At 43.2% G+C, this 26,734-nt stretch overlaps 1 protein-coding gene across 1 annotated transcript in view; it reads right to left on the reverse strand.

The window, feature by feature from the left end:
- The window catches only part of LOC126335266 (uncharacterized), a 1,744,002-nt gene that overhangs the window by 1,350,680 nt on the left and 366,588 nt on the right, over positions 1-26,734 (reverse strand). Inside the window, exon 3 of the mRNA XM_049998313.1 lies at positions 25,999-26,195. Within this exon, the coding sequence (XP_049854270.1) occupies positions 25,999-26,195 (197 nt within the window). The remainder of the gene's footprint in view (positions 1-25,998; positions 26,196-26,734) is intronic.

A 26,734-nucleotide genomic window follows, 5' to 3' on the forward strand; every position in this document is an offset into this window, starting at 1 on the left:
CTGCAGGGAGCTGCATGCAGCGCGGCGACCAGCCACCGACTCTGATAGCCGAGCTTGCAGCGTCTGCGCGTTCCCAAGCAGACTTGACTGAGTATTAATGTATCAGTTTCACAAAACTTACGGCAGATGATACATTTTTGTAAAGATGTAGAGGTAATTTGGACTTGGAAAGTAGGAAGCAGAGAGTTGTCGTCCTGTTCAACAAACAGAGAAGTAGTTTAAGTCAGACTTGGATCGGCTGAAAGGGGTGGATGCTCTGTTCTGACTGCACTGCTTTTCTTGATCTACACTCTAACACGAAAAATGACCCTCCGCCAAGGAATTATCCGAATGGGACAGGAAAAGTTAGATATGCTGGGTGATCAAAAAGTCAGTATAAATTGTAGACAGAGAGGTACAAATTGACACACATGCTTGGCATGACATGGGGTTTTATCAGAACCGAAAAAAATACAAAAGTTCAAAAAATGTCCGACATCTGATCAGAATAGCAATAATTAGCACAACAAAGTAGGACAAAGCAAAGATGATGTTCTTTACAGGAAATTCTCAATATGTCCACCATCATTCCTCAAAAACAGCTGTAGTCGAGGAATAATGTTGTGAACAGCTCTGTAAAGCACGTCCGGAGTTATGGTGAGGCACTGGCGTCGGATGTTGTCTTTTAGCATCCCTAGAGATGTCGGTCGATCACGATACACTTGCGACTTCAGGTAAACCCAAAGCCAATAATCGCACGGACTGAGGTCTGGGGACCTGGGAGGCCAAGCATGACGAAAGTGGCAGGTGAGCACACGAACATCACCAAACGACGCGCGCGAGACATCTTTCACGCGTCTAGCAATACTTTTTTTTTTGTTCTAATAATACCCCATGTCATTCCAAGCATGTGTGTCAATTTTTACCTCTCTATCTACATTATTCCGTGGTTTATTAAGTTTTCAAATTTATACTGTCTTTTTGATCACCCGGTACATCTACAGAGAAAGAAATGATTACAATTTGAGAAACATTTGACAATTAATTTAAGAGAAAGAGCTTCGCACATCAAGCAATTCAATAGAGCGTTGGTCCACCTCTGTCCCTTAAGCAAGTATTTATACGTCATGACACTGACTGATTGACAGAATAGTTGGATGTCCTCCTGAGGAATACCGTGGCGAATTCTGCTCCGTTGGCTCGTTAGGTCGTCAAAATTCAGAGGTGGTTGGAGAGCTCTGCCCATAACGCTCCAAATGTTCCTCAGCTGGAGAGAGATCCAACGATCTTGCTGGCCAAGCTAGGGTTTGTCAAGCACGAATACGAACAGGAGGAACTCTTACAGTGTGAGGGTGGACATTATCTTGGACAAATGTAAGTCCAGGGCGGCATGGCAAGTACAATATTGTCGACGTAAGGCTGTGCTGTAGGGGTGCTGCGAGTGAGAAGCAAAGTCTTCCTCCTGCGAAATGAAATAGCGTTGAAGACCATAACTCCCGGTAGTCGGGCCGTATGGCGTTTAAGACAATAAGGCTGTTACATCAGCGCTGTCCGGATTGTCTCCAGACGCGTCTGGTCAGTGGGGTTCAGTTGGAAGAGATTCTACTCCAGTCAGTGAGCTTCTGGGCTGAATAATTGCCCGCAGGCGCTTCGAACAGTGGAGCTCTTGTCAAACAAAGTTTATTCTTGATTATTTTGAGCTCCAGAGCTGATTCGTTCTTCGTACATCTACAGGTCGCAGCGGAGGCGGTGAATGGTGTGTCTGTTGTAACTCCACAAACGTCAACTGCTGTCGCTGTTGTAGTTGACACCACATTCACCACCACCGTCTATCATCACGATATGTACGTCCGAAGATTGTCAAATGTTGACCGAAACCGGTTACTGCAAATTATTATTATTATTATTATTATTATCATTATTATTATTATTTTGCTGTCGAGACTGTGTTCATTCTGAAAGGTGGTAATTATGGCCAACAAGTGTGAATGGCAAAGGAGGATTGTGGGAACGAGATGACTACAGTGTAGCCTAATATTTACGTTCAGGCCATATTTAAACACAGCTAAGACTTTCTTCATTCTAAAAATTACAACAGCACGGTAACTCAACAGAATTCTATATTAGATAATTGGAATGACTCCGACGAGTATTTTGATGCGTGTTATACACTTATAACACATATCGTAGATAAACTACGAAAAATACAAGGGGAGAAGACGAAGGGGGGGGGGGGGAGAGGGGGGAGACCACACTATGTAACTTTTGCCAAATGTTTAACAGTACCGTATTCACAAGATGGATACTTTTTTCAACACCACAATACAAGGAAAACTTCCGTGTCTATCTTTAAGTAGTTCACTTAAACTATTTTCGATTTTTTGTTAGCATTCTTGTGATTGGTTTGATGCGGCCCGCCACGAATTCCTCTCCTGTGCTAACATCATCATCTCAGAGTAGCACTTGTAACCTACATCCTCAATTATTTGCCAGATGAATTCCAATCTCTGTCTTCCTCTACAGTTTTTGCCCTCTACAGCACCCTCTAGTACCATGGAAGTCATTCCCTCATGTCTTAACAGATGTCCTATCATCCTGTCCCTTCTCCTTATCAGTGTTTTCCCCATATTCCTTTCCTCTCCGATTTTGCGCAGAACCTCCTCATTCCTTATCAGTCCACCTAATTTTCGACATTCGTCTGTAGCATCATATCTCAAATGCTCTGATTCTCTTCTGTTCCGGTTTTCCAACAGTCCATGTTTCACTACCAGACAGTGTTGTACTGCAGACGAATATTCTCAGAAATTTCTTCCTCAAATTAACGCCGATATTTGATATTAGTAGACTTCTCTTGGCCAGGAATGTCCTTTTTGCCATTGCTAGAATGCTTTTGATGTCCTCCTTCCTCCGTCCATCATTGGTTATTTTACTGCCTAGGTAGCAGAATTCCTCAACTTTATCTACTTCGTGACCATCAATCCTGATGTTAAGTTCCTCTCTGTTCTCATTTCTACTACTTCTTATTACCTTCGTCTTTCTTCTGTTTACTGTCAACCCATACTCTGGACTCATTAGACTGTTCATTCCGTTCAGCAGATCATGTGATTCTCCTTCACTTTCCCTCTGGATAGCAATGTCATCAGCGAATCATATCATTGATATCTTTTCACCTTCTGTTTTAATTCCACTCCCGAATCTTTCTTTTATTTCCATCATTGCTACCTCGATGTACAGATTGAACAATAGGGGCTAAAGGCTACATCTCTATCTTACACCCGTCTTAATACCAGCACTTCCTTCTTGGTCGTCCACTCTTATCATTCCCTCCTGGCTGTTGTATGTATTGCACTTGCAAGTGACCCGCGTCTCCCTACAGCTAACCCCCATTTTTCCCCAGAATTTCGAACATCTTGCACCATTTTACACTGTCGAACGCTTCTTCCAGATAGACAAATCCTATGCCGTGTCTTGATTTTTCTTTAGTCTTGCTTCCATTATTAAGCGCAACGTCAGAATTGCCTCTCTCGTACCTATACCTTTCCTAAAGCCAAACATCGTCATCTTGCGCATCCTCAATTTTCTTTTCCATTCATCTGTATATTATTTTTGTAAGCAATTTGGATGCTTGAGCTGTTAAGCTGATGGTGCGGTAATTCTCGCACTTGTCAGCTCGTTCCGTCTTCGGAATTGTGTGGATGATGCTTTTCGAAAAGTCAGAAAGTATGTTGCCAGTCACATACATTATGCACACCAACGTGAATAGTCGTTTTGTTGCAACTTCCCCGAATGATTTTAGAAATTGTGATTGAATCTTCTTATCTATCCCTTCTGCCTTATTTGACCGTAAGTCCTCCAAAGCTGTTTTAAATTCTGATTCTAATACGGAATCCCCTCTCTACTAAATCGATTCCTGTTTCTTCTTCTATCATATCAGACAAATCTTCCCCCTCATAAAGGCTTTCAATGTATTCTTTCTATCTATCCACTCTCTCCTCTGCATCTAACAGTGGAATTCCTGTTGCATTCTTAATGTCATCACCTTTGCTTTCAATGTCACCCAAGGTTGTTTTGGCTTTCCTGTATCCTGAGTCTGTCCTTCCGACAATCATTTCTTTTTAGATGTCTTCACATTTTCCCTGCAGCCATTTCGTCTTAGCTTCCCTGCACTTTCTATTTATTTCATTCCTCAGCGTTCCTGAATTTCTCTGGGTATTACTGTACTTACTTCTTTCATCAATCAACTAAAACATTTCTTCTGTTAGCCATGGTTTCTTCGCAGTTACCTTCCTTGTACGTATATTTATGTTTCCAGCTACTGTGATTGCCCTCTTTGGAGATTTTCATTGTTTTCAACTTTACTGCCTACTGAGCTATTCCTTATTGCTGTATCGATTGCCTTAGAGAACTTCATGTGTGTCTCGTCATTCCTTAGTACTTCCGTATCCCATGTCTTTGCTTATTTATTGTTCCTCACTAATCTCTTGAACTTCAGCCTACTCTTCATCATTACTACATTGTGATCTGAATCTATATCTGCTCCTGTATAAGCCTCACAATTCAGTACCTCATTTCGGAATCTCTGTCTAACCACGATGTAATGTACCTAAAATCTTCCAGTATCCCCCAGCCTTTTCCAAGTATACCTGCTGCTCCTCTTGTGATTCTTGAACGGAGTATTTGCGATTACTAGCTGAAATTTATTACAGAATTCAATTAGTCTTTCTCTTCCCTCATTCCTTGTCCCAAGCCCATATTCTCCTGTAACCTCTTCTTCTACTCCTTCCCCTACAACTGCATTCCACTCGCCTATAAATATTAAATTTTCATGTCCTGTTGCGTACTGTATTACACTTTCCGTATCCTCATATGCTTTCTGTCTCTCTTCATCTTCAGCTTGCGACGTCGGCATGTATACCTGAACTATCGTTGTCGGCCTTGTTTTGCTGTCGATTCTGATTAGAATAATCCTATCACTGAACTGTTCAGTAACACACTCCCTGTCCCACGTTCCTCTTCATAACGAATCCTACTCCCGTTGCACAGTTTTCTGCTGCTATTGATATTACCCTGTACTCATCTCACCAGAAATTCTTGTCTTCTTTCCATTTCACTTCATTGACCCATACTATATCTAGATTGAGCCCTTGCATTTCCCTTTTCAGATTTTCTAGCTTGCCTACCACACTTAAGCGTCTGACATTCCACGCCCCGAATCGTAGAACGTTGATAATTCAATCTTTTTATCATTGTCACCTCCCCCTTGGCAGCCCATCCTGGAGATACGAATGTGTTGCCAATGGAGAGATCATAATGACACCTTTTCAATTACAGACCTCATGTCCTGTGGACACACGTTATGTGTCTTTAATGCAGTGGTTTCAGTTGCCTTCTGCATCCTCATGCCGTTGATTATTGCTGATTCTTCCACCTTTAGAGGCAGTTTCCCACCCCTAGGACATGAGTGTACTCTGAACCTCTGTTCGCTTCTCCACCCTCTATGTTAAGGCCGTTGACAGAATGACGGTGACTTCTATATGCCGGAATGCCTATTATTAATCAAAACTATGCCGCCAATGCTGAACATTAATCAAAATTTGAGAGGTGGCAGGTTTCGAATCTGGAACCGAGAACGCCTTCATTACTTATTTGTTTTTGTTCGTCATTGGTCGTTGTATTTGTTCGGGGCAGATGTTCCATGACGCTTGTTCAAGTTGATTGATGATCCGGTCACTTTTTTATTTTTTATTACAGGGGCCAGCTATCCGTCTGCCCGAACACGATGAGCTACCGTGGCGGCGCCTCTAGACCACGGGGTCTAGTTACATATAAAAAAATATACGTGCTTTTGTCACGAGAATAATAACTTTACTATTACCATAACACTGTTTGAAATCGTGAAAATATTGTAAATACGGATTATCGTTGTCTGTGGTAACCGTTCTTACGAATTAAAACAGCAATTTGTATCTTCAATTGGTACATTGATTGCCATTTTGGAAACTATTGTTGCGTTTCCTTTCTCTGAAAGTGAGAAGCTGCTAATTTCACACTCATTACTTACATGCTTTAATTATGTATTACGAAAAGTAATGTTGAATGTGTGGTTGTTGCGTAAAGTGTGAAAGATTACAATACGCTTCGAGAAAAAAATTAACTTCTTCCTATCCACGTATTAAAGTAACTGAAACAATGAGAAAAAACAACTGCTGATACATTCCTGTACCTGCACCAGAATACATTACATTCGGAATACGTGTAAGGTGTTCTTGTTTGGAAAAAAAGTGTCCTGAAGTAACTGCTTCGTAAACTTTCTTTTATATTTCGTAATTGTTTTTCCAATGTTCCAGCGGTTACATTTTGAACATTATTTACTTTATTTTACTTGATGATCAACGTATTTCTAACTTTTATTGGCATTTTCGGGTTCCATTCTTAATTTGTAAATAATTGACAATTACAACTTACTCCTGGGATAGAACGCCTTATAACATCAAATATTACAGAACATACTTTCCTTTAACTAATAAGGTTCCAGAATCTTTTAAAAATGTGGGGAGGTTTCCTTTTTTTTTTTTTTTTTTTTTAATATTGCAAGACGAGACCGACGCCTCAGATTGATACCGTTTCCTAACCCGACACGCTAACCGCTACACCACAGCAAAGTTTCAAATTTAATCACGGTGAAGACTTCAACTGCAGTCATGATTTTAGCTCATATTTAATTTTAATAAATCGTACCAACAGCCACGCGTTTTCGAGAGATGCTCAATACTTTGAAGCACTCTATATTCAAAAGACGTAGGTAGTAGTTTAAAACGTATCAAATTTTGTTTCTCCCACATCTCAAAATTCAATACAACCACCAAAGTCGATAGACTGAGGAAGACGGTCTGCCATCGTCCAAGGCCGCCAGTCATATTTTGTGAGCACGCTGGGAGTGTGGAATGAGAAGGCAGAATGCAGCTGAGCGAGCAGAGCAGAACGGCACTGTGAACTACGGATAAACGACAGCCGGCCGCGGTGGTGTTGCGGTTCTAGGCGCTCAGTCCGGAACCGCGCGACTGCTACGGTCGCAGGTTCGAATCCTGCCTCGCGCATGGATGTGTGTAATGTCCTTAGATTAGTTAGGTTTAAGTAGTTCTAAGTTCTAGGGGACTGATGACCACAGATGTTAAGTCCCATAGTGCTCAGAGCCATTTTTTTGATAAACGACAAGAGACAGATTCCATATTTCTAGTTTTCATGGAATTGTTTGAGACGATTTCTCATTGTAGGCTTTTAAGGGACGTACGAACATCTGGAATAGGGTCACAGATACGTTAGTGTCTTGAAGACTTCTTAAGTTGTGGAACCCAGAGTGTTGTCATCGACGGCGAGTGTTCCTTAGAGATAAGTGTATCGCCAGGAGTGACTACGAAGTGTGATAGGACCTCTGTTGTTCTCTGTATACATAAATGATTTGGCGGAAAGGGTGGGCAGCAATCTGCGGTTGTTTGCTGGTGATGCCGTGGTGTACGGCAAGGTGTCGAAATTGAGTGACAGTAGGAGGATGCAAGATGATCATACAAAAGTTCAAGTTGGTGTGATGAATGGCAGATAGCTATAAACGTAGAAAAAAAGAGATGAGCGGGAAAAACGAACATGTAATGTACGGATACAGCATTAGCAGTGTACTGCTCGGCCGCAAATTCGAATCCTGCTTCGGGCATGGATGTGTGTGATGTCCTTAGGTTGGTTAGGTTTAAGTAATTCTAAGTTCTAGGGGAATGATGAACTCAGATGTAAAGTCCCATACGGCTCAGAGCCATTTCGAGGAAGTGAGTGTACGAAGTATTACACCACTCACTCTGGTGAAAGTCATGCACTTGTGAAACGCAAACTGTAGGCACAGGAGACAAAGTGGCGGAGGAAGACTTGAATATGCAAATAGATTACCGGGTATTTTGGCCGTGCTTATTACACAGGTCACTCCGTTCGTCTACGAGACTCAAAAAACAGTACAGATAGGCGCCCACGCAGATGCCGAGTTCTTTGATCTCCGGACGGCCTTCGATGAAGTTCCCCACTACCGCCTAATGAACAAAATGCGAGCGTATGGAATATCAGACCAACTGTGTGACTGGATTCTACACCGACTGTGCGGTCAGGGTGAAGATTTTCTAGCAAACAAAACGCAGCGTGTCATTCTAAACGGAGAGAAACCTTCAGACGTAGAGGTGACTAAAGTTTCACAGGACCACTATTTTTCACAACATATACAAATGACCTGGTAGATAACGTTCGAAGTCGCATGAGGCTTTTCGCGAATAATGCCGTTGGTACAGAAAAGTCGCGACGGTGGAAAATTGTAGCGAACTGCGTGTCTTCCTGCACAGAGTTGTAATTGATGACCAACATAAACAAAGGCAACGTATTGCGAATGCAGATACAGAAAGACCCTTTTTTGTACGATTACACAATTGTAGAACAAAATTAAATGGTTCAAATGGCTCTGAGCACTATGGCATTGAACTTCGGAGGTTATCAGTACCCTTAACTTAGAACTACTTAAACCTAACTAACATGAGGACATCACACACGTCCATGCCCGAGGCAGGATTCGAACCTGCGACCGTATCGGTCGCGTAGTTCCAGACTGTAGCGCCTAGAACTGCTCGGCCACCTAGGCGGCCAATTGTAAAACAATGACTGGAAGCAGTCACGTCCATAAAATATCTAGGAGTAAGCATACGCAGTGATTTGATGGGGGAGGTCCACTTACAATTAATCGCGAGTAAGGCAGATGCCAGACAGATGCACTACAAGAATCCTACAGAACTGTAGTATATCAACAAAGGCACTAGGTTACGAAACACTCGTTCGACCTCTACTTCAATGGTGTTCGTCCGCCTAGAGTCCTTACCAGATTGGATTGATATTGGACAGAGAGAAGATCCAAAGAAGAGGAGCGCGTTTCGTTACAGGCTTATTTTGTAAGCGCGAAAGCGTGACGGAGATGATCCTCCAACTCCAGTGGCAAACCCTGCGAGACAGGCGTTCTGCATGACGGTGTGGTTTACTGTTAATATTCCGAGAGCGTACAATCCCACTAGAGTCAACCAATATATTGCTTCCTCCTTCGTGTATCTCACGAAAAAACCATGAAGATAAAATTAGAGAGATTCGAACGCACCCGGAGACTTACCGGCAATTGTTCTTGTCACTAACCAACCACGACGGGGACAGGAAAAGAGGGGAAGTGAGACTGGCACATAAAGTACCCTCCGCCACACACTGCAAGGTGGCTTGCGGATTACAGGTGTACCTAAGAGGTGATAAGATCAGAACAACGTTACAAATGATGACGGGCAGATTCAAACCGAAGGATATCCCACTGGTAGTGATGTTGGGTACTCGCAGATGGAAACATCAGAGACAGTCAGGCCTGTAGGCGTGCTCACGTACGTCGCCTAGGATTAAGGCGACTGCTAAAATCTGGATCCCAGTCCTTCTCTGGCAAAAATTTCAAGAATTTTAAGAAAACATGATATTAAGAGTGTTTTTACCACGGTGGCCAAGACTAGAGTCCTTCTTGGCTCAGTTAAAGATAATTTGGGCTTGAGGAAGCCCGCGGTTTATGAAATTCCGTGTCGTTGTGGAAAGAAGTATATTGGTCAAACTATTCAGGACCGGTGTGTGGAGCATCATCGGCACATTCGGTTGTTCCAGCCTGAGAGGTCGGCAGTATGAAAAGACACAATTGATATCTCCTGCTTCTCGCTATTGGGAATGTGTTCTTAAAGAATCCATTGTAATTCGATTATCAAGTAATATTATTAACAGGGAAAAAGGTTTTCCTCTAAGTAAGATATGGAATGCGATTTTGTCCAACATTAAACAACATCGGTCTTCTTTTCGTTAATTGGATTCTTCCAGTTAGTGCTGTTGCGATTGATCGTTTCTGCCGTCTTCTCTCAACGGTGCGCTGCGTGTCTACTTGCTGCCAGGAGGCGCTGCCCATCATCTCACACACGCGCGGTGCTCTGTCCGTGGTGTATAAAGGTTTCCGTCGTTGTGGCTGGAATTCAGTTCCGGCGAGGCGGTGCACGAGAATTAACTCCCCTGAAGATAGCGGCCAGCTGGTCCGCCGAAATATTATGTCTGGACGACGACATGATCCGGCTGCAAACCCGTGAGGAATAGCAAAAATTTTCAGTTTTCGTTAACATAGTCGTTACATTGCAGGGTCAGCCTACCTGAAGTATTTGCACTGATATCATTTCATTCGTCTGCCTCTTCGCTGATTTCATCTGCATCGACACACACATAATTCATTTTATTTCAGTGTATTTCGTTCATTTCTCATTTTTAGCAAACAGAACACAGCATGTTGTTATCAATGAAGAGACGTCTACAGACGTTAAGGTCACCTCTGGCGTGCCACAGGGGAGTGTTATGGGACCAATGCTTTTCACAATATATATAAATGACCTAGTAGATAGTGTCGGAAGTTCCATGCGGCTTTTCGCGGATTATGCTGTAGTATACAGAGAAGTTGCAGCATTAGAAAATTGTAGCGAAATGCAGGAAGATCTGCAGCGGATAGGAACGGTGCAGGGAGTGGCAACTGACACTTAACATAGACAAATGTAACGTATACATAGAAAGAAGGCTACTTTATTGTATGATTATATGATAGCGGAACAAACACTGGCAGCAGTTACTTCTGTAAAATATCTGGGAGTATGCGTGCGGAACGATTTGAAGTGGAATGATCACATAAAATTAATTGTTGGTAAGGCGGGTACCAGGTTGAGATTCATTGGGAGAGTCCTTAGAAAATGTAGTCTATCAACAAAGGAGGTGGCTTACAAAACACTCATTCGACTTATACTTGAGTATTACTCATCAGTGTGGGATCCGTACCAATTCGGATTGACGGAGTAGATAGAGAAGATCCAAAGAAGAGCCGCGCGTTTCGTCACAGGGTTATTTGGTAACCGTGATAGCGTTACGGAAATGTTTAACAAATGCAAGTGGCAGACTCTTCAAGAGAGGCGCTCTGCATCGCGGTGTAGCTTGCTGTCCAGGTTTCGAGGGGGTGCGTTTCTGGATGAGGTATCGAATATATTGCTTCCCCCTACTTATACCTCCCGAGGAGATCACGAAAGTAAAATTAGAGAGATTCGAGCGCGCACGTAGGCTTTCGGACAGTCGTTCTTCCCGCGAACCATACGCGACTGCAACAGAAAAGGGAGGTAATGGCATTGGCACGTGAAGTGCCCTCCGCTACACACCGTTGGGTGGCTTGCCGAGTATAAATGTAGATATAGATGTAGAATACTCAATAAACACTGGCGTTTGGCGCTCCATAAATCTGCATGAAAAACAAAATTACGATTTTAACGTTCCCTACACCCACGAGCAGCTAAAGGCGAGCTCAATCTGTAAGTGGGGAAGGGACTCGATCTTTTCAGAGGAACCATCACAACATTTGCTGTAAGTCATTGAAATGATCCACGGAAAACTAGGTCTAAATGTTTTTAGTGTGGATGGGTGAAGGGTGGAGTTGACACGCGATCTGCCAGAATGAGAGCCCATCGTCTGAACCAATACGCCGCAACGGTGCGGCATGATGTACAAGTGTTGAGTAACAGCGTCCAGGTTCATATTGTTCTCGCATGATTGATTGCCTTCGAATCTTTTATTTTGAGTGAGACGACGCTATTAGTGGCGCAAATTACTTTGAGAAGCTCCAACCAAATCTGATACTTCAATCACTGTAATTCCATATGCAGCAAGATAAAATTCTACCACAATGGATCCCTACAGTAATAAATGTAAATGGCTCTGAGCACTATGGGACTTAACATCTCAGGTCATCAGTCCCCTAGAACATAGAACTACTTAAACCTAACTAACCTAAGGACATCACACACACCCATGCCCGCGGCAGGATTCGAACCTGCGACCGTAGCGGTCGCGCGGTTCCAGACTGAAGAGCCTAGAACCGCTCGGCCACCAGGATCCCTACAGTGAGAGATGTTTTGAACAAGATCTTTTTTCATCATTGGAATGGATTATGGCGTTTCCGATCACCAGTTTTTTAGCTTCGCAGGCGCTGTAATCTTTGAATTTCTTGATTTCCTGTTTGCTTTTTATTCATCTTTGAGATGTGATAAAAACTGCTTTTACAACATTTCTTTCGCAGATGTCGAGTATCTGAAACGCAGTATCAACAAATCACCTCTGTTGCTTGCTTCGAATGTAAACTCAGATGGAACAAGCGTCAGATTTTTCATTTTATGCACAACGTTTTAATACTGAAAACGGAAAAAAGTGTTACTGTGTTAATACTTCTCAAATTAACCAATGCTCGTTCTTCAAGTTAGTTACAAATCACATTATTGGGCTCTGACTTACATCTGGCGAAAGTTCCAACGAATTCTCCTTGCTGTTATTTAACTCTCTACATAGTTTCAGTAATTATTGAAGCATATGTCCTTACCAGGTTCCAGTATGCGTTTATCACTATATTTTAGCCGAGATCAGAGAAAAAAACGTTGCACACCTAATTCTTGACTGACATAACCAAAAATGTACATGCTACGAATGAACTTCTCCTAGTTAAAAAACCAAATGAAAATTACATCGTGCTAAATGCTAAGTGAGAGTCTGACATAACTACCGTAATGGTGACGCAACGAATCTCATAAGAAGTACCAGCTTTGCCTTATTTAATTAACGCTCCCATTTGGCTCTCCTAAATGACGTACATGCATATTCCATGTCTTTTGAGCTGAATCCCAAGCAGCGGTACGCAACCAAAAAATTTTGCGTGGTACACGAAGTAATTAACATATTTTATCAGTGACATTACTTTGGATTACGTTTTTCGTAACTGCACAAGTAGGTACACCAAGAAATAATTTTTACGAGAAAGATCGCAAGAAAGGCTTCGACTGCCAAGTGCAACTACAAAATTTAACCTAGGAAGGATACCAACAAAGGGTGTTATGGAATTTTATAAGCTGTGGCAGTCTTCGTTTTGCTGAATTCCAGCAGAGTTTGGATACTAGGGAATATAGAAACAGCTTGGATATTTAAGCGTTCAGATAGCGATATTAGTTAATTAAGTTCAAATATCTTACGGGAATGGAGCCGCGTGATGTCATCGACAGTACTCTGCCATTTTTCAAGGTCTAACTGCAGCAATTAAGCGGTGTGCAAGGAAATGTGAAACCTTGGTTTGTAGAGAAAGTCCGAAAAGATAAAAGAAACACACACACAATGTAAATAATTGCGCCATCGCACATCTAAGATGACCAATGTCATAAGTTATCGACATTGGAATTAATTATAATTGATTGTAATCAACGGCTGAGATATATTATCTCTGTCACTATCGATAACTTCTGAAGTCAGTCATCTTTGGTTTGTGATGGCGGTAGTGTTTACTCTGTGTGTGCCTTTCTTTTATCGTTCCGGACTGTCTCCGCAAAGTGAGGTTTTAAATTCCCTTGCTCAACGCATACTTTCTACAGCTATGCCTTGAAAATTGCACAACTTGGTCCCATCGAAATATCGGCGGTTTTCAACGTCACCCGGCTGCATTCCCATAAGTCATTTGAACATTGTATTCGCCGGGAGAAATTCAGGTCTCACAATTAATTGTTTCAGTAATCAGAAAGTGAACAGCTGTGACATGATTCTATGACTGCCTTTTACTGAGAGAAGTAAAAACGTATCCCGAATACAAAATGTTCAATTCGCAGTCTTTTGGTAACCCGCAGGTAGCAGTGCTATAAACTTGTATCGTATCATGGAAAGAATGAAAAAGATGAATACGGGTAGTAAACGGTACAAAGAAGTTAGGAGATTAATCTTTGGCAATAACTGACTACTCCTGCTGAACATTGCGAATAAAATTTGAGAAAACGCCGCGCACCACAGCAGTGCTTCGCAACCACTACTCCCCTCCCGTGTGTGTGTGTGTGTGTGTGTGTGTGTGTGTTGTACACCAAAATACGATGTTAAATGTACCGAAAAAAATAGCCGACTAAGAACAACCAGCGTAAAAAAAGGTTTTAGGATGACTAGTAGACCTGTTCAGATTAATAAATGCGGAAACGCATTGTGTAGCTGTTTCCGATTACTCTTTTTATGCCCCATGCCAGCAGCCCTGCAGTTTGGCCGCTAGGTTCCCGATGAGGCAGTCAGTGGCATCTGTGGGCAACACTTGGAACGAGAGCTTGCCCTACTGGCCGAGCGCCGGCGCTAGTGCAGTGCGCGGTAAGGCTGACGAACAAGTTTATTTTCTCCGGGTTATCTATTGACACATAATAACCATACCTCACGTTTAATTTTCTATTCGGTTGCATGTGCCTTTGTCATCTTAAATTTAGAAAACTGTCATACATGTTTGACATTGTCAAATAAGGGGGCGATCCAGATTAATGTAGAAACCGAAGTGCAACTAAGAACAGCCAACATCGCAATTGTACAGCATCTATTATGATGAGTGGTATCAGCAAACTACGTTGCGTTCATCAGACCTTCTGCAGTATATTTCACTCAATCTTGACCAAATGCATCTTATATGATACGATGTAAGATGCATTTGAGGAAGATTCAGTGAAATGTACTGCAAAAATCTGATGCGATCAACTTTATTTTCTGAAACTGTTATAACAATAAGTTCTGTACAATAGCGATCTTTAATGTTTGATGTTACACTTCGATTTCTTAAAAAAAATGTGTGTCTCTTAACGGATAATAGATTCTTGCAGATACCAATGGTCGAATCTACTTCACGAGCAACTACGTTTTACAAAGCAAAGCAGCAGGGAAACATTGAGTGTTCAAATCCGCATCATTTGGGACCGCTCACAAGGTGGTACTGGGAAAGAATAGACATGGGAGCAGGAAGCTCGGAAAACCTCGATTAGAATAGCGGGACGGAAAGTTTAAACCGTCGTCCTCCTGAATGTCTTACCTCTGCGCCACCTTGCTCTGTATCAGATGTATAATTATTTGTTAAAGCTTATTCCTGAGCTAACATTTAGTATGTACACTGACCAACAAAAATTTTCGTTGTATGACAACATTCTGTAATAACATCGCCGGCCGGAGTGGCAGAGCGGTTCTAGGCGCTAAAGTCTGGAACCGCGTAACCGCTACGGTCGCAGGTTCGAATCCTGCCTCGGGCATGGATGTGTGTGACGTCCTTAGGTTAGTTAGGTTTAATTAGTTCTAAGTTCTAGGCGACTGATGACCTCAGACGTTAAGTCGCATAGTGCTCAGAGCCATTTGTAATAACATCAATTTTTCGGATACTCCAAAGCTGAGCGAGGAAAAAACCCAGTATGCAAAATAAACATAAGCACACGGGACAATAAGTTAGTCACAGAGGCAGAAATGTCTCTAATAACATGTAACATCGCCTCTAATCCTCGTTAGCACACTGAGCACGCAATTCGGGAAGAAGACGGTTCAAATCTGCGTCCAGTCATCCAGATTTAGGCTTTCTGTTATTTCTCTAAAACGCTTCAGGCAATTACCGGGATGTTTCCGACGAAAGGGCAAGGCCGATTTCCCTCTCCATCCTTGAAACAATCCGGGCTTGTGATTCATCTCTAATGACCTGAATGTCGACGGGACGTTAACCCCTAATATTTCTTCCTTGGAGAGTCTCTGGTACATCAGTCATTGTCCTCCCCTATACTAAAGAAATAACAACAGAGTGAACGATGTCACTGAGGGATACCCGCAGGGGTCTATCTATGGGCCAGTTTTCTGGGATATTGCCGTGGAACCACTATTATGAATAGCTGTTACAGAAACGTGAATACACGAGTGGAATCGTTGCACATACAAACGATTTACTGGCGATAGCAGAGGCTAACTCAAGAACGCAACTACAAAGTACGAGGGGCGTTTAGTAAGTTATGCTACACATTTTTTTTTTTCTGAACGCAAGTTCGATTTATTCAGAATTGCAATACAACATATTATTCCCCACTCTTTTGCCTAGAAAAACCTATTTTTCATTATGATCTGGACTCAATGCGCCGGCATTACTTAGAGGGCCTGTATGTCTGCACGGTACCACCTACAGGTCGACATCGGACCCAAGGTATGGTTCATCACTCCCCATTGTTTTACGTACTGCTTCTTGAAGAGAGGTTCGCCGGAGCACGTTGTAATACACTGCACACTTCCCAACAGGCTAGACTACTGGAGCGCACATGCTAGGACTTGTGGTGGATGGTTATACGATTGTAATCCCGAAAGTAAGGTCTCCTATTTTTTTATAAGTACATAGAGCTATTTATTTCTACAATGGTTTACATCAGTTTACAGCTTGAACATTTAGCTATTTTTCGACATAATCACCACATCTATCGGTCCATTTTTGTAGACGCTGTGAGAGGTTTTGTATGCCCATGTCATACCAGCTCGCCGCCATGCTGTTCAGAAAGTTATGAACCTCTTCTTTCACCTCGCCGTCGGAGCTGAATCGCTTTCCGGCCAAGTGGTCTTTTAACCTAGGGAACAGGTGATCGTCACTGGGTGCCAAGTCAGGACTATAGGGTGGGTGGGTGATTATGTTCCACTGAAACTGTTGCATGGCTAAGCCATGTCTCCGCAATATCCTTTTTTCAGGAGTGCTAGTTCTGCAAGGTTCGCAGGAGAGCTTCTGTAAAGTTTGGAACGTAGGAGACGGATACCGGTAGAAGTAAAGCTGTGAGTATCGGGCGTGAGTCGTGCTTCGGTAGCTCAGATGGTAGAGCACTTGCCCGCGAAAGGCGAGTTCGAGTCTCGGTCGGGCACACAGTTTTAACCTGCCAGGAAGTTTCTTATCCGTACTGCTGCCCATGGGATGGATAACTGTGACACCGTACCACTACCAGGACTATCCGGGGCACATGTTCCATGCTGTTACAGCAACAGCAACCTGGTCAGTAACGTCCAATTGGATAGGACGCCTTCCTCTTCCAGGTGCCGGCCGGGGTGGCCGAGCGGTTCTAGGCGCTACAGTCTGGAACCGCGCGACCGCTGCGGTCGCAGGTCCGAATCCTGCCTCGGTAATGGATGTGTGTGATGTCTTAAGTTAGTTAGGTTTAAGTAGTTCTATGTTCAAGGGGACTGAAGACTTCAGAAGTTAAGTCCCATAGTGCTCAGAGCCATTTGAACCATTTTTCTTCCAGGCGCCACACGAAGGTCGCTCGTGTTATCTAATGCCATTATAATCATCTTTAAACCATTCCAAGCGATTGGGCCTCTCCTCCCACCTTTCAGTCGGCAATACTCTCTCAATCCAGCACTCTAATTACTTCCGTTCACATACAGCTGTTCACTAAGAGCGTACGGTCTCTCTTTTAGATAGCCACACTGTTCACTCAAGTTGTTGCTTGTCGAATGACAGCGGGGATGTCACAACAAGCAGTTTACAGCGCCAGATTTGCACCCGGTGGCCAATACTGGAACTAATTGTTTTTCCAGTGTAGCCGGTTGCGCTCTGAAGACTAGCATACCTGCCAAGATTCATTGCCACACGATAATTACAGCCCACACTGGACCTCCTTGAGTAGCTGCACTTTAATTATAACCACCTTCCTTTTTAAGATATTTACCATTTAATAGTGTCTCATAATACCAGAAAACAAACTCATTTTAAAAATATTTATATGCTTTACAACGCACTCACACTTCAGTCTTTTGTACGGAAATCTGAAAGAAATTGGCCATTAAGTTATTTCTTAGTTGACACTTATGTAGAATTCACATTATTTTTATTTTTATTTATTTATTTATTTATTTATTTATTACGTGAGGTTTCATGTCAAAATATCATAAGCTTGACATACTAGAATTTTCAGAAAATTCAAGCCGGCCGCGGTGGTCTCGCGGTTCTAGGCGCGCAGTCCGGAACCGTGCGACTGCTACGGTCGCAGGTTCGAATCCTGCCTCGGGCATGGATGTGTGTGATGTCCTTAGGTTAGTTAGGTTTAAGTAGTTCTAAGTTCTAGGGGACTAATAACCACAGCAGTTGAGTCCCATAGTGCTCAGAGCCATTTGAACCAGAAAATTCAAGCTCGTAAGCCTATATTTAGGATGTCGAGTTACTTTATTCTTTATTGTGTTCATAAGCATACCAGATACTGTAATCTGTTCTTTAATTTAAGTCCAAACATTACGTGATTTGTGTGTACCATGATCCACGTTGTTGCGTTTCGCTTTACTTTGAGAAATGGTTTCCATCCTAGTTTCATGGCATTAGAAACACATATATATATATATATATATATATATATATATATATATATATATATATATATATATATATATATATATACATCGTATGTCCATTCTACTAATCAGTCGAATCATGTCCCTAGCTGTCGCCACAGATTTCGGGCGCTGAAAACGATATTCGATGGTGTCCTCCTAATTACTGTTTCCACATGCGGCTGAATGTTTTAACTGGATGGAGTAAAACTTGGAGTTGGTCGCTGTTGTCCGATTTGTCATTTTACACCAAATCGATCCGGCGCCTTCTGGTATTATTTTCATCATTAAATTTTCCCATATGGTTTTCCAACTGTGATGCGATAGTCGCAGCACCCGTTTATTAGGAATTGCCATGGACACGTTACGACCTTTCCTTGTTTTACTACGTCTGTTGGTATGTTGCCTGTGTGGAGAGAATAATTTCTGAGAGGATAATTTCTGTAGGCTATTGACAATATTACTAGCACTAGCTCTAATGTCGGGCGAAACATGTGGGAGAGTACAGTTGTTAGCGAGTATGGCCCCTTTTTTATACACACTTAGTTCTGTCAGCGAGCAGTGCCGCGCGTTTTGCGTACAAGTCCATTAGTGCCAGTCCACCTTGGTTTTAAACTGAGGGTACATGTCTCCAAAGAAACCTTAAAGATTTCATCCCTCGATAGAAACCAGTATATCGCTCGCTCTATAGCCCCCCCCCCCCCTTTCATTTTTTGGGTATCGGGAGGACCTGAACTAAGTATCATGCTTTTGCGAATATTTATGGGTTGCATAGCTTGACTAATCTGTCGTAGTTAAGTTTCTACCTGCAGGGATTTTTCCTACGTTTCTTATTTTATGTAATGTCGGGCGCCCTTTGAGAGCGTCCGTTCTTTTGTTGATTTTCGGCATCACACTAATCCCGCTGTATATTCCACATATTATTTGCAATTGACAACATCACAATCTTTTTGGGGTTAACAACTGCAATTTTTCGTACCGTCGGAGGACGTTACGTAAGATTCAACAACATCTCCTGAACTTTCCATGAAAACAGCCAAGTCATCGGCGTAAGCTCAGTATGTGATCCGTTCATTCCCTGTCGAAATTCCTTGAGAGTCACAACGTATGGTATAGAACAGAGAGTCTTAGAGCTATCACATATAACGCCATAGGTAACGGACAACCTTGTGAGACTGATTTGTTGAAGGGGATTTCATTACTCATTCTACCATTAATAATGACTTGTGACACAGCATTGCCCAAAATAGTCTGAGCTGTATTCGTGAACTTGGTGCCACAACCCATTTTAAACATGACTTTTTCCACATTTTATGATCGTGAACTTTGTGCCAAAACCCAGTTTAATAACGACTTTTTCCAGATATTTGTGACCAATTCTACCGAAAGTATTTTTAAAGTCTATTAAAAATCGTTGCTTTCTTTCATATGTCGGTTTTTGTGTACGAAATACAATCTACATATGCTAGTAAGCCGTCATTTATATATCTGTTCGGAACGTCACGCATTTGATAGGGACTAATCACTTTTTCCATTTTTGTTTTGACTTCCCAGCAAAGCACCGAGCGATTAGTTTCTAATCAACGATGAGTAATGTGATCGGACATGGATTCTGTAAATTTGGTGCTTTCTTAGTGTTTGGTATGAATGTGATGTATTCTCTGAGAAATTCTCTGGTATGTCAATACCATTACGGATTTTATTAGCAATATCTAGTAAGCCATCCGCTAAAGCATTTAAGTATTTCGGATAAATTCAACAGGAACCTCATCCACTTCTGGGCATTTTCCTTTACGACTCTGTTTTATTGATATCTTCATTTCGTCTGAAGTGAAACTCTCGTTAAGGTGCTTCCGATCATTTCCCATAAGCATGTGAGGTATTTCATGAGGAAAACTTTCTATTGCGGATGGGGCGACGTCGCTTTCTTTGTCTGTAAAGTTCGTGTTGATTTCGGTTTTGAGTTCATCCTCATCGATAGTTTTTTGCCCGTTATGTTTTATCCAATCTCAAATAAAACAAATCCTGCCTCTCTTCCTTTCACTGTCTAAGCGTTAGGTAGAAATAGGTTATTCTGCATTGCCACCTATCAGGTGACTCCTTATAAGGGTGCCTTCAGTTTTCTTTCGGAGGCACCTAAAAGTTTTGCCTTAATTCGTCTTAACTTCGGCAGTACGGTGGCTGAACTGTATTTTAATGACAACTCCAATAGAATTGTAAGGTTGAGCTTAGCCGATGAGCATTCTCAGTAGTATAGTTGATAAATTCGAATAGCAGTATCAGCTTCCGTGAGGCACCATTCCAACGTGCTTTTAGCTTGGCACCGCTTTTTCAGTGCTTTTAGCCACGTGAATATAGATCTTGTGTCAACATGTCATCCTCCAAATGGCTAATGTTTATCTTCCAAATGTGTTTCTTACGACGGAAAAGTGTTTCGGGATTAAAATTCGGCAGATGTCGATGTAATGGTCCGAAAATATCACCAGTTTTACTTCGGTTTTAACTATTTGAGCTTGGATTGAAAGTGACACGAATATCCCATGAAGTACGCTAATTCCATTAGCATACAACCCGGTACAACGCGATTAGAGACGAAACTGCGTGAAATATACATAAAAAACACGACAGACTCTGCCTCAAACGCTCTAAGCCTTCAGTATGTAAACGAAGGAAAAATAGACCTGACATGAGACCCCAGGACACAGCAAACATACAACATGACAGGCATCTCAGAGGAGGTAGTGAAACAGATCCGAGCAGCAGTACAGATGATGATGACAACTTCCATGACTAAATAGCACTGTACGCAGATCGTGGCAAGTTATCGTGCCCTAGAGTCACAGAAAACCTGAAGAGCAGGTATTGGCACATTGCTGAGTGGCACCAAGACCCAGCTGTGAGTGCGTGACTCAATGTCTTTCCGCGGTATCACACTCACCCCGTCTACCTCTGGACTTTATTCGCCGGAATCTACAACTCGTCTCTAATCTTCCCTGTCATCTTTAAAATTCCTTCAGTTTCAACAAGTAAGCACACTTATTTAACAGCCTCGATTTCCGTTAATTAATTTAAATTTTTCTTCATAAATTATTATTATTACTGTTATTGTTGGGATGTATGAAGCCAACTCCAGTCGATAAAATCTACCCGATTGTTGGAATAGCTCCCCCCCTCCCCCCCCCCCCCCCCCCACCCACTATTAGAAGGGCTGTTGCTGCTGATGTAGAGAGGGCTAAGCAAACTTATGATCCCCGACATCCACTGCATGATCATCAGGCTATAGTCCGTCGACTAAAGTCGAGAAAGAGCTTCATCGCCAGAACTGAACCACTAGAGGGAACACCAGAGTCTAACCGCATCACCAGGTGGAAGAGCAAGCTACCACCTGATATCCCTGTTAAGGAAGAGCTAGCTCCAGGAAATGACTTGCCCTACCCTATTTGGAAATCGCTAAATCGTCTTAGGGTGGGCGTTCCTCTTCGCAAGACCAACATTCGAAAATGGGGCACTCTTCCAGCTGATGGAGATACATCCTGTGAGTGTGGAACAAAAGAAGACCCGGCCCACCTGCTAATTCGTCCTCAACTTCAACAACCCTGCACAACATAGGACCTGATAGAGGGAAACAACAAGGCCATCGGAGTTGCCACGTTCTGGAAATGCTGAACGGACACAGAAATGAATGAATGACGATTTTTAGGGTCGGTAAGAACGGAACCCTTACAGATTCATAGTCTGTCTGTCCGTCCCTCCGTCTTTTAACACCCATCTTTTAAGACCTCTCAGAAACATGTAGATGTACCATGTTTAAATTTACATCACATACTGAGTGCTATGGTTCTTTGGTGACGTAAAGAATTAAGCTTCTAAGTCAAGGCAATCAAAAGATATTGCTATTTATGTCATATTTTGATACTCGCGAAATTATTCATTAAAACTTATAAGACGCTTCCCGTTGACGTGGAATCATGAAGATTTGGCAAGAAGCAAGGTTTTACATTACGAGTAAAGGAGTAAAATCAGAAAATTATTAATTTGCAATCATATCACACGGAAATATTTTTTGTCATTTGTTATCCGACTTCAAGCTTGAAATTAAAATATTCTCGAAAGCCTTTGAATTCCAGGGACCCTTATCTTGCCAGTATCATATCGATAACAGACAAAAATAGTTGAGATTCTCTGTTCCCTGAATGAATGAATGTCTACACATTTAAGAGAGTTTGAGTTTGTACGGAAGTCTCAGTGCCCGAGTCCTACTCGCGCCTGCCCAATTTTTGATTGGGTTGGGTTGTTTTGGGGGAGGAGACCAGACAGTGAGGTCATCGGTTTCATCGGATTAGGGAAGGATGGGGAAGGAAGTCCGCCGTGCCCTTTCAAAGGAACCATCCCGGTATTTGCCTGGAGCGATTTAGGGAAATCACGGAAAACCTAAATTAGGATGGCCGGACGCGGGAATCATTTTTTTTAAATTGCTGATTACAATATTTCCTTGGAATAAGGAACAATTTGTGTTTTTACATTAAAAATTCATGAAATGTACGACCTGTTTTAAAGTACTAAACAACAAGTCTCTAAATATCCAACAAATAAAATGAATCTTCCTTCCTTCCAGTCTCTACAATTGCTTCATTTCGAAAGAAAGATAGTCGAGAAGTTTCTTCACGTATCCAGGTTTTAGACCGTCTAGACAATCTGCAGCACTCCGTAGTCAGTAGAGTGGCTTTTTAAGGATGTGGCTAACACACTGTTTCTTATTGCATGGCTTGAGAACTTCGCTTTCAGTGTAGGCAACAATTAAAATAATCTGCCATCTATTGACTATGTTATGCATTTCAGCGTCAGGTGACCCCTCAGATGGAAGTGAGCACTGGTGTCCCTGATGGCATTTCTCATTTGTGGACGTTGTATTCAACTCATCAAGTGTTACGTGACGTCTTAATGCAGGGCACGTTGCAAGTGCTGTCTGTTTGATCAAAAAAGGATATATACTTTCGGCAGTGTTGCTGCAGATTCCAGTGCCTCCCCATGTGTTATCCAGAGGTTGTGGACACGCTACAGGGAGACTGGTTAGTACAAAAGGCGAGTTGTACAAGGTCGCCGATGCTTTGCAGCCCCACTTGAACACCGATACCTTGGCATCTGCGTTGTGGCGTCGTACGAATGCCGCCGGAGCACTGCAAGATGACCTCAGAAAGCCGACTTGAGCCGCTGTCTCCGATCAGACCGTAATTAACAGGCTACGAGTAAGTATTGTACGACCCAACGTCGTGTTCCAGCGCCCCGGTTGGCACGCGACCTTGCAGCTACCCTTACGTTCTGCGGTTTCCATGTAAACTGGAACCTGTTACTAACACACGAGTCCAAATATCCTCTAACGCAAGGTGATGGCCGTGTTCGTGTGCGGAGACTCGTGATGAGCGGAACTTGTCAAATGTGCCCAATAAATCGACAGATTTCCAAGGTTGCGTGATGTTGTAGGGAGGGTTCAGGGTACAGGGTTGACAGCCACACGGGTATTGTCGTTGCTCCTGGTCGCCTTATCCCCAGGCAGTATATCGAACGGATCCTTTTGGACCATGCGGTGGCTCCTGCATGCAGTGGTAGCCTAATATTTCTTCTAATGTTAGGGCCTATGTGGTGGTCATGAGCAGGGATACCTTGTGAATCCTGGACATTGAAGTAACAGAATGGCCGGCGGTGAGTCTCGACCTAAACCCTACCTTAAATGTGTGGGACAAGCTTGACAAACGTGTTCGTGGTCGTCCTGTGCCACCACAGACGCTGCAAGAGTTCTCACTAAAAAATGGGAAGGATACCACGGTACAACCTCCGTAGACTTACGCGGAGCATGCCCTGTAGGTGTCAGGCAGTGAGAAACGTTGCGGAAGGCATACACGTTACTGGAGCTCTCGAAGTCCAATGAAAACCACCTAGGATGATGAAATGAATAACTGTTCCCACTTTGTTCTCGAAACGTCTCGAACATTTGAATTCTTTTTATGTAGGTGATCTAGGTTGTAATGACGTTTTGTTGTGTACTCAACTCGTGAAAGATGAAAGAGTTATTTGACCACATACCCAGACCTCAATTATTGCTGATCATAGTACGGCAGACACCCGAAATCGTGTTGCCCTAATTGTTTTGAGCAGTGTACTTTGTTCCGTTAGTTTACTGGAGTATGCCGTAGAGGATAAACATTTTTATGGAAAGAGATTAAATGGAATGCATCCGCAAATCTTCGAGAACCTAGGGAGCTGGACTCACTCTGAGATGAAGAAGAAAGGAATGGGGTTTAGCGTCCTGTCGACATTCAAGTCATTAGAGAAGGAGCACAAGCTCGTAATGATTCAAGGACGGAGAAGAAAATCGGCTGTGCTCTTTTAAAGTAATCATCCCGGCACTTGCCTGGAGCGATTTAGGGTTATCAAGGAAATACGTAAATAAGGACGTGACAAACAATAAAAACACCTACAGTCGTCTTTATGATTTTATTTTATTTTATCGCTACCAGTTTCGAGGCTTCATCGCGTCATCTTCAAACTGGTAGCGACAAAATAAAATAAAATCATAGAGACGGCTGTAGTTGTTTTTATTTTTTGTCCCGATAGTAAACGGCTGTCGTCCCAGAGACGACCTGCTAAAAGGATGGACATGCAAAAGTAAATATGGACTGTCGGAGGCGTGTTAAACCGTCGTCCTCTCTATCTGAAGGTGACGGTACAATATTACACTGCATGCATGTCGCAAAGAATTAGCACTGCTGCAAGAACAGCTGTTATGCAATACGTTCATATATATAGTCCTCTATTGGGGAGACATTTTAATTGGAAGTCGCTTCCTAGGCATCAGCGGATAAATACAATATTGGAGTGGAAATATGCCCGAAGGGACAGCCGCAACAGCGGCTAAAGCTGTTATGAAATACACGAAATGTATTTGCAGGTGCGAATATGGACAAACCTTCAACTGTATAATGGAATTACAACAATGGAAATTTATGCAGATTGCAGACGCATGGACGCCGACATGAAAGTTTAGGTATTGCCGTGAAGCGTGCTCGGATAGCCGAGTTGTTAAGGCGAAGGCTCGCGACAAAAGTGAAATTTGGGTTCGAGTCCCTGTCCGGTACAAATTTTCAACGTCGTAATTCCACTGAACAGCTGAAGGTTGTCCATAACCGCTGCTGCAAACAGATTCACGTGTCTCTAATGTGGGTCTCAGATGCAAAGGATGATGGAGTAAGTCGTTACTTTTCTTTTTCTTTCGCTTACACCAGAGTCCCGCAGCGATCGCAGGGTCGGCGTGGTTACAACGGATTTGGCAGTGTTAGTTTTAGGGATGGCGGGATGCCCTTCCTGCCGCCCCCCGTATCCCCCAGGATGGAAGCATTGTACCCAAACTGTCTGTGTCGAGTGTAAATCGGGAAATAGTGCGGACTTGTTGCAAATGTCTGCGACACGTATAACTGAGGCGGAACGTGGGGACCAGCCCGGTATTCACCTAGCGGGATGTGGAAAACCGCCTAAAAACCACATCCAGGGTGGCCGGCACACCGGCCCTTATCGTTAATCCGCCGGGCGGATTGGATCCCGGGCCGGCGCGCCTACCCGAGTCCAGGAAGCAGTGCGTTAGTGCTCTCGGGTTCCCTGTCGGGTCTAGGAGAAAGTCGTTACCAGTCACATGAAATAAATAATAAGACTGATTACACGAAAGAGGAGGATGGCTGTTGTTAGGAGGTTACGTACCTGTGCGGCGAAGGCGGCGGCGGCCTTGGCGAGCGCGGCCAGCCCCTGGAAGACGGTGTCGTGCTGGTGCGGGCTGAGCGCGGAGGGCAGCCTGCGCAGCGGGCCCGCCCACAGCTCGCCGGCCGCCGACAGCTCGCGCGAGAACTGCCGCTCGCCGTGCCACAGCTGCTCCGTCAGCCGCAGCCGCGAGTCGCCCTCTGCCCAACACAAAGGCACACCGTACTGGCCTTGCACAGGGTCCGTAATTACACCACTGGCCATTAAAACAGCTACACCAAGAAGAAATGCGGATGATCAACGGGTATTCATAGCACAAATATATTATACTACAACTGACATGTGATTACATTTTCATGCAATTTGGGTACATATATCCTGAGAAATCAGTACCCAGAACAACCACCTCTGGCCGTAATAACGGCCTGGATACGCCTTGGCATTGAGTCAAACAGAGCTTGGATGGCGTGTACAGGTACGGCTGCCCGTGCAGCTTCAACACGATACCACAGTTCATCAAGAGTAGTGACTGGCGTGTTGTGACGAGGCAGTTGCTCGGCCACCATTGACCAGACGTTTTCAGTTGGTGAGAGATCTGGAGAATGTGTTGGCCAGGGCAGAAGTCGAACACTTCCTGTATCCGTAATGGCCCGTACAATGCCTGCATTATGAGGTCGTGCATTATCCTGCTGAAATGTAGGGTTTCGCAGGGATCGAATGAAGGGTAGAGCCACGGTCG

The sequence above is a fragment of the Schistocerca gregaria genome, chromosome 2, assembly GCF_023897955.1.
Source record: "Schistocerca gregaria isolate iqSchGreg1 chromosome 2, iqSchGreg1.2, whole genome shotgun sequence".
Classification (NCBI taxonomy): Eukaryota; Metazoa; Arthropoda; class Insecta; order Orthoptera; family Acrididae; genus Schistocerca; species Schistocerca gregaria.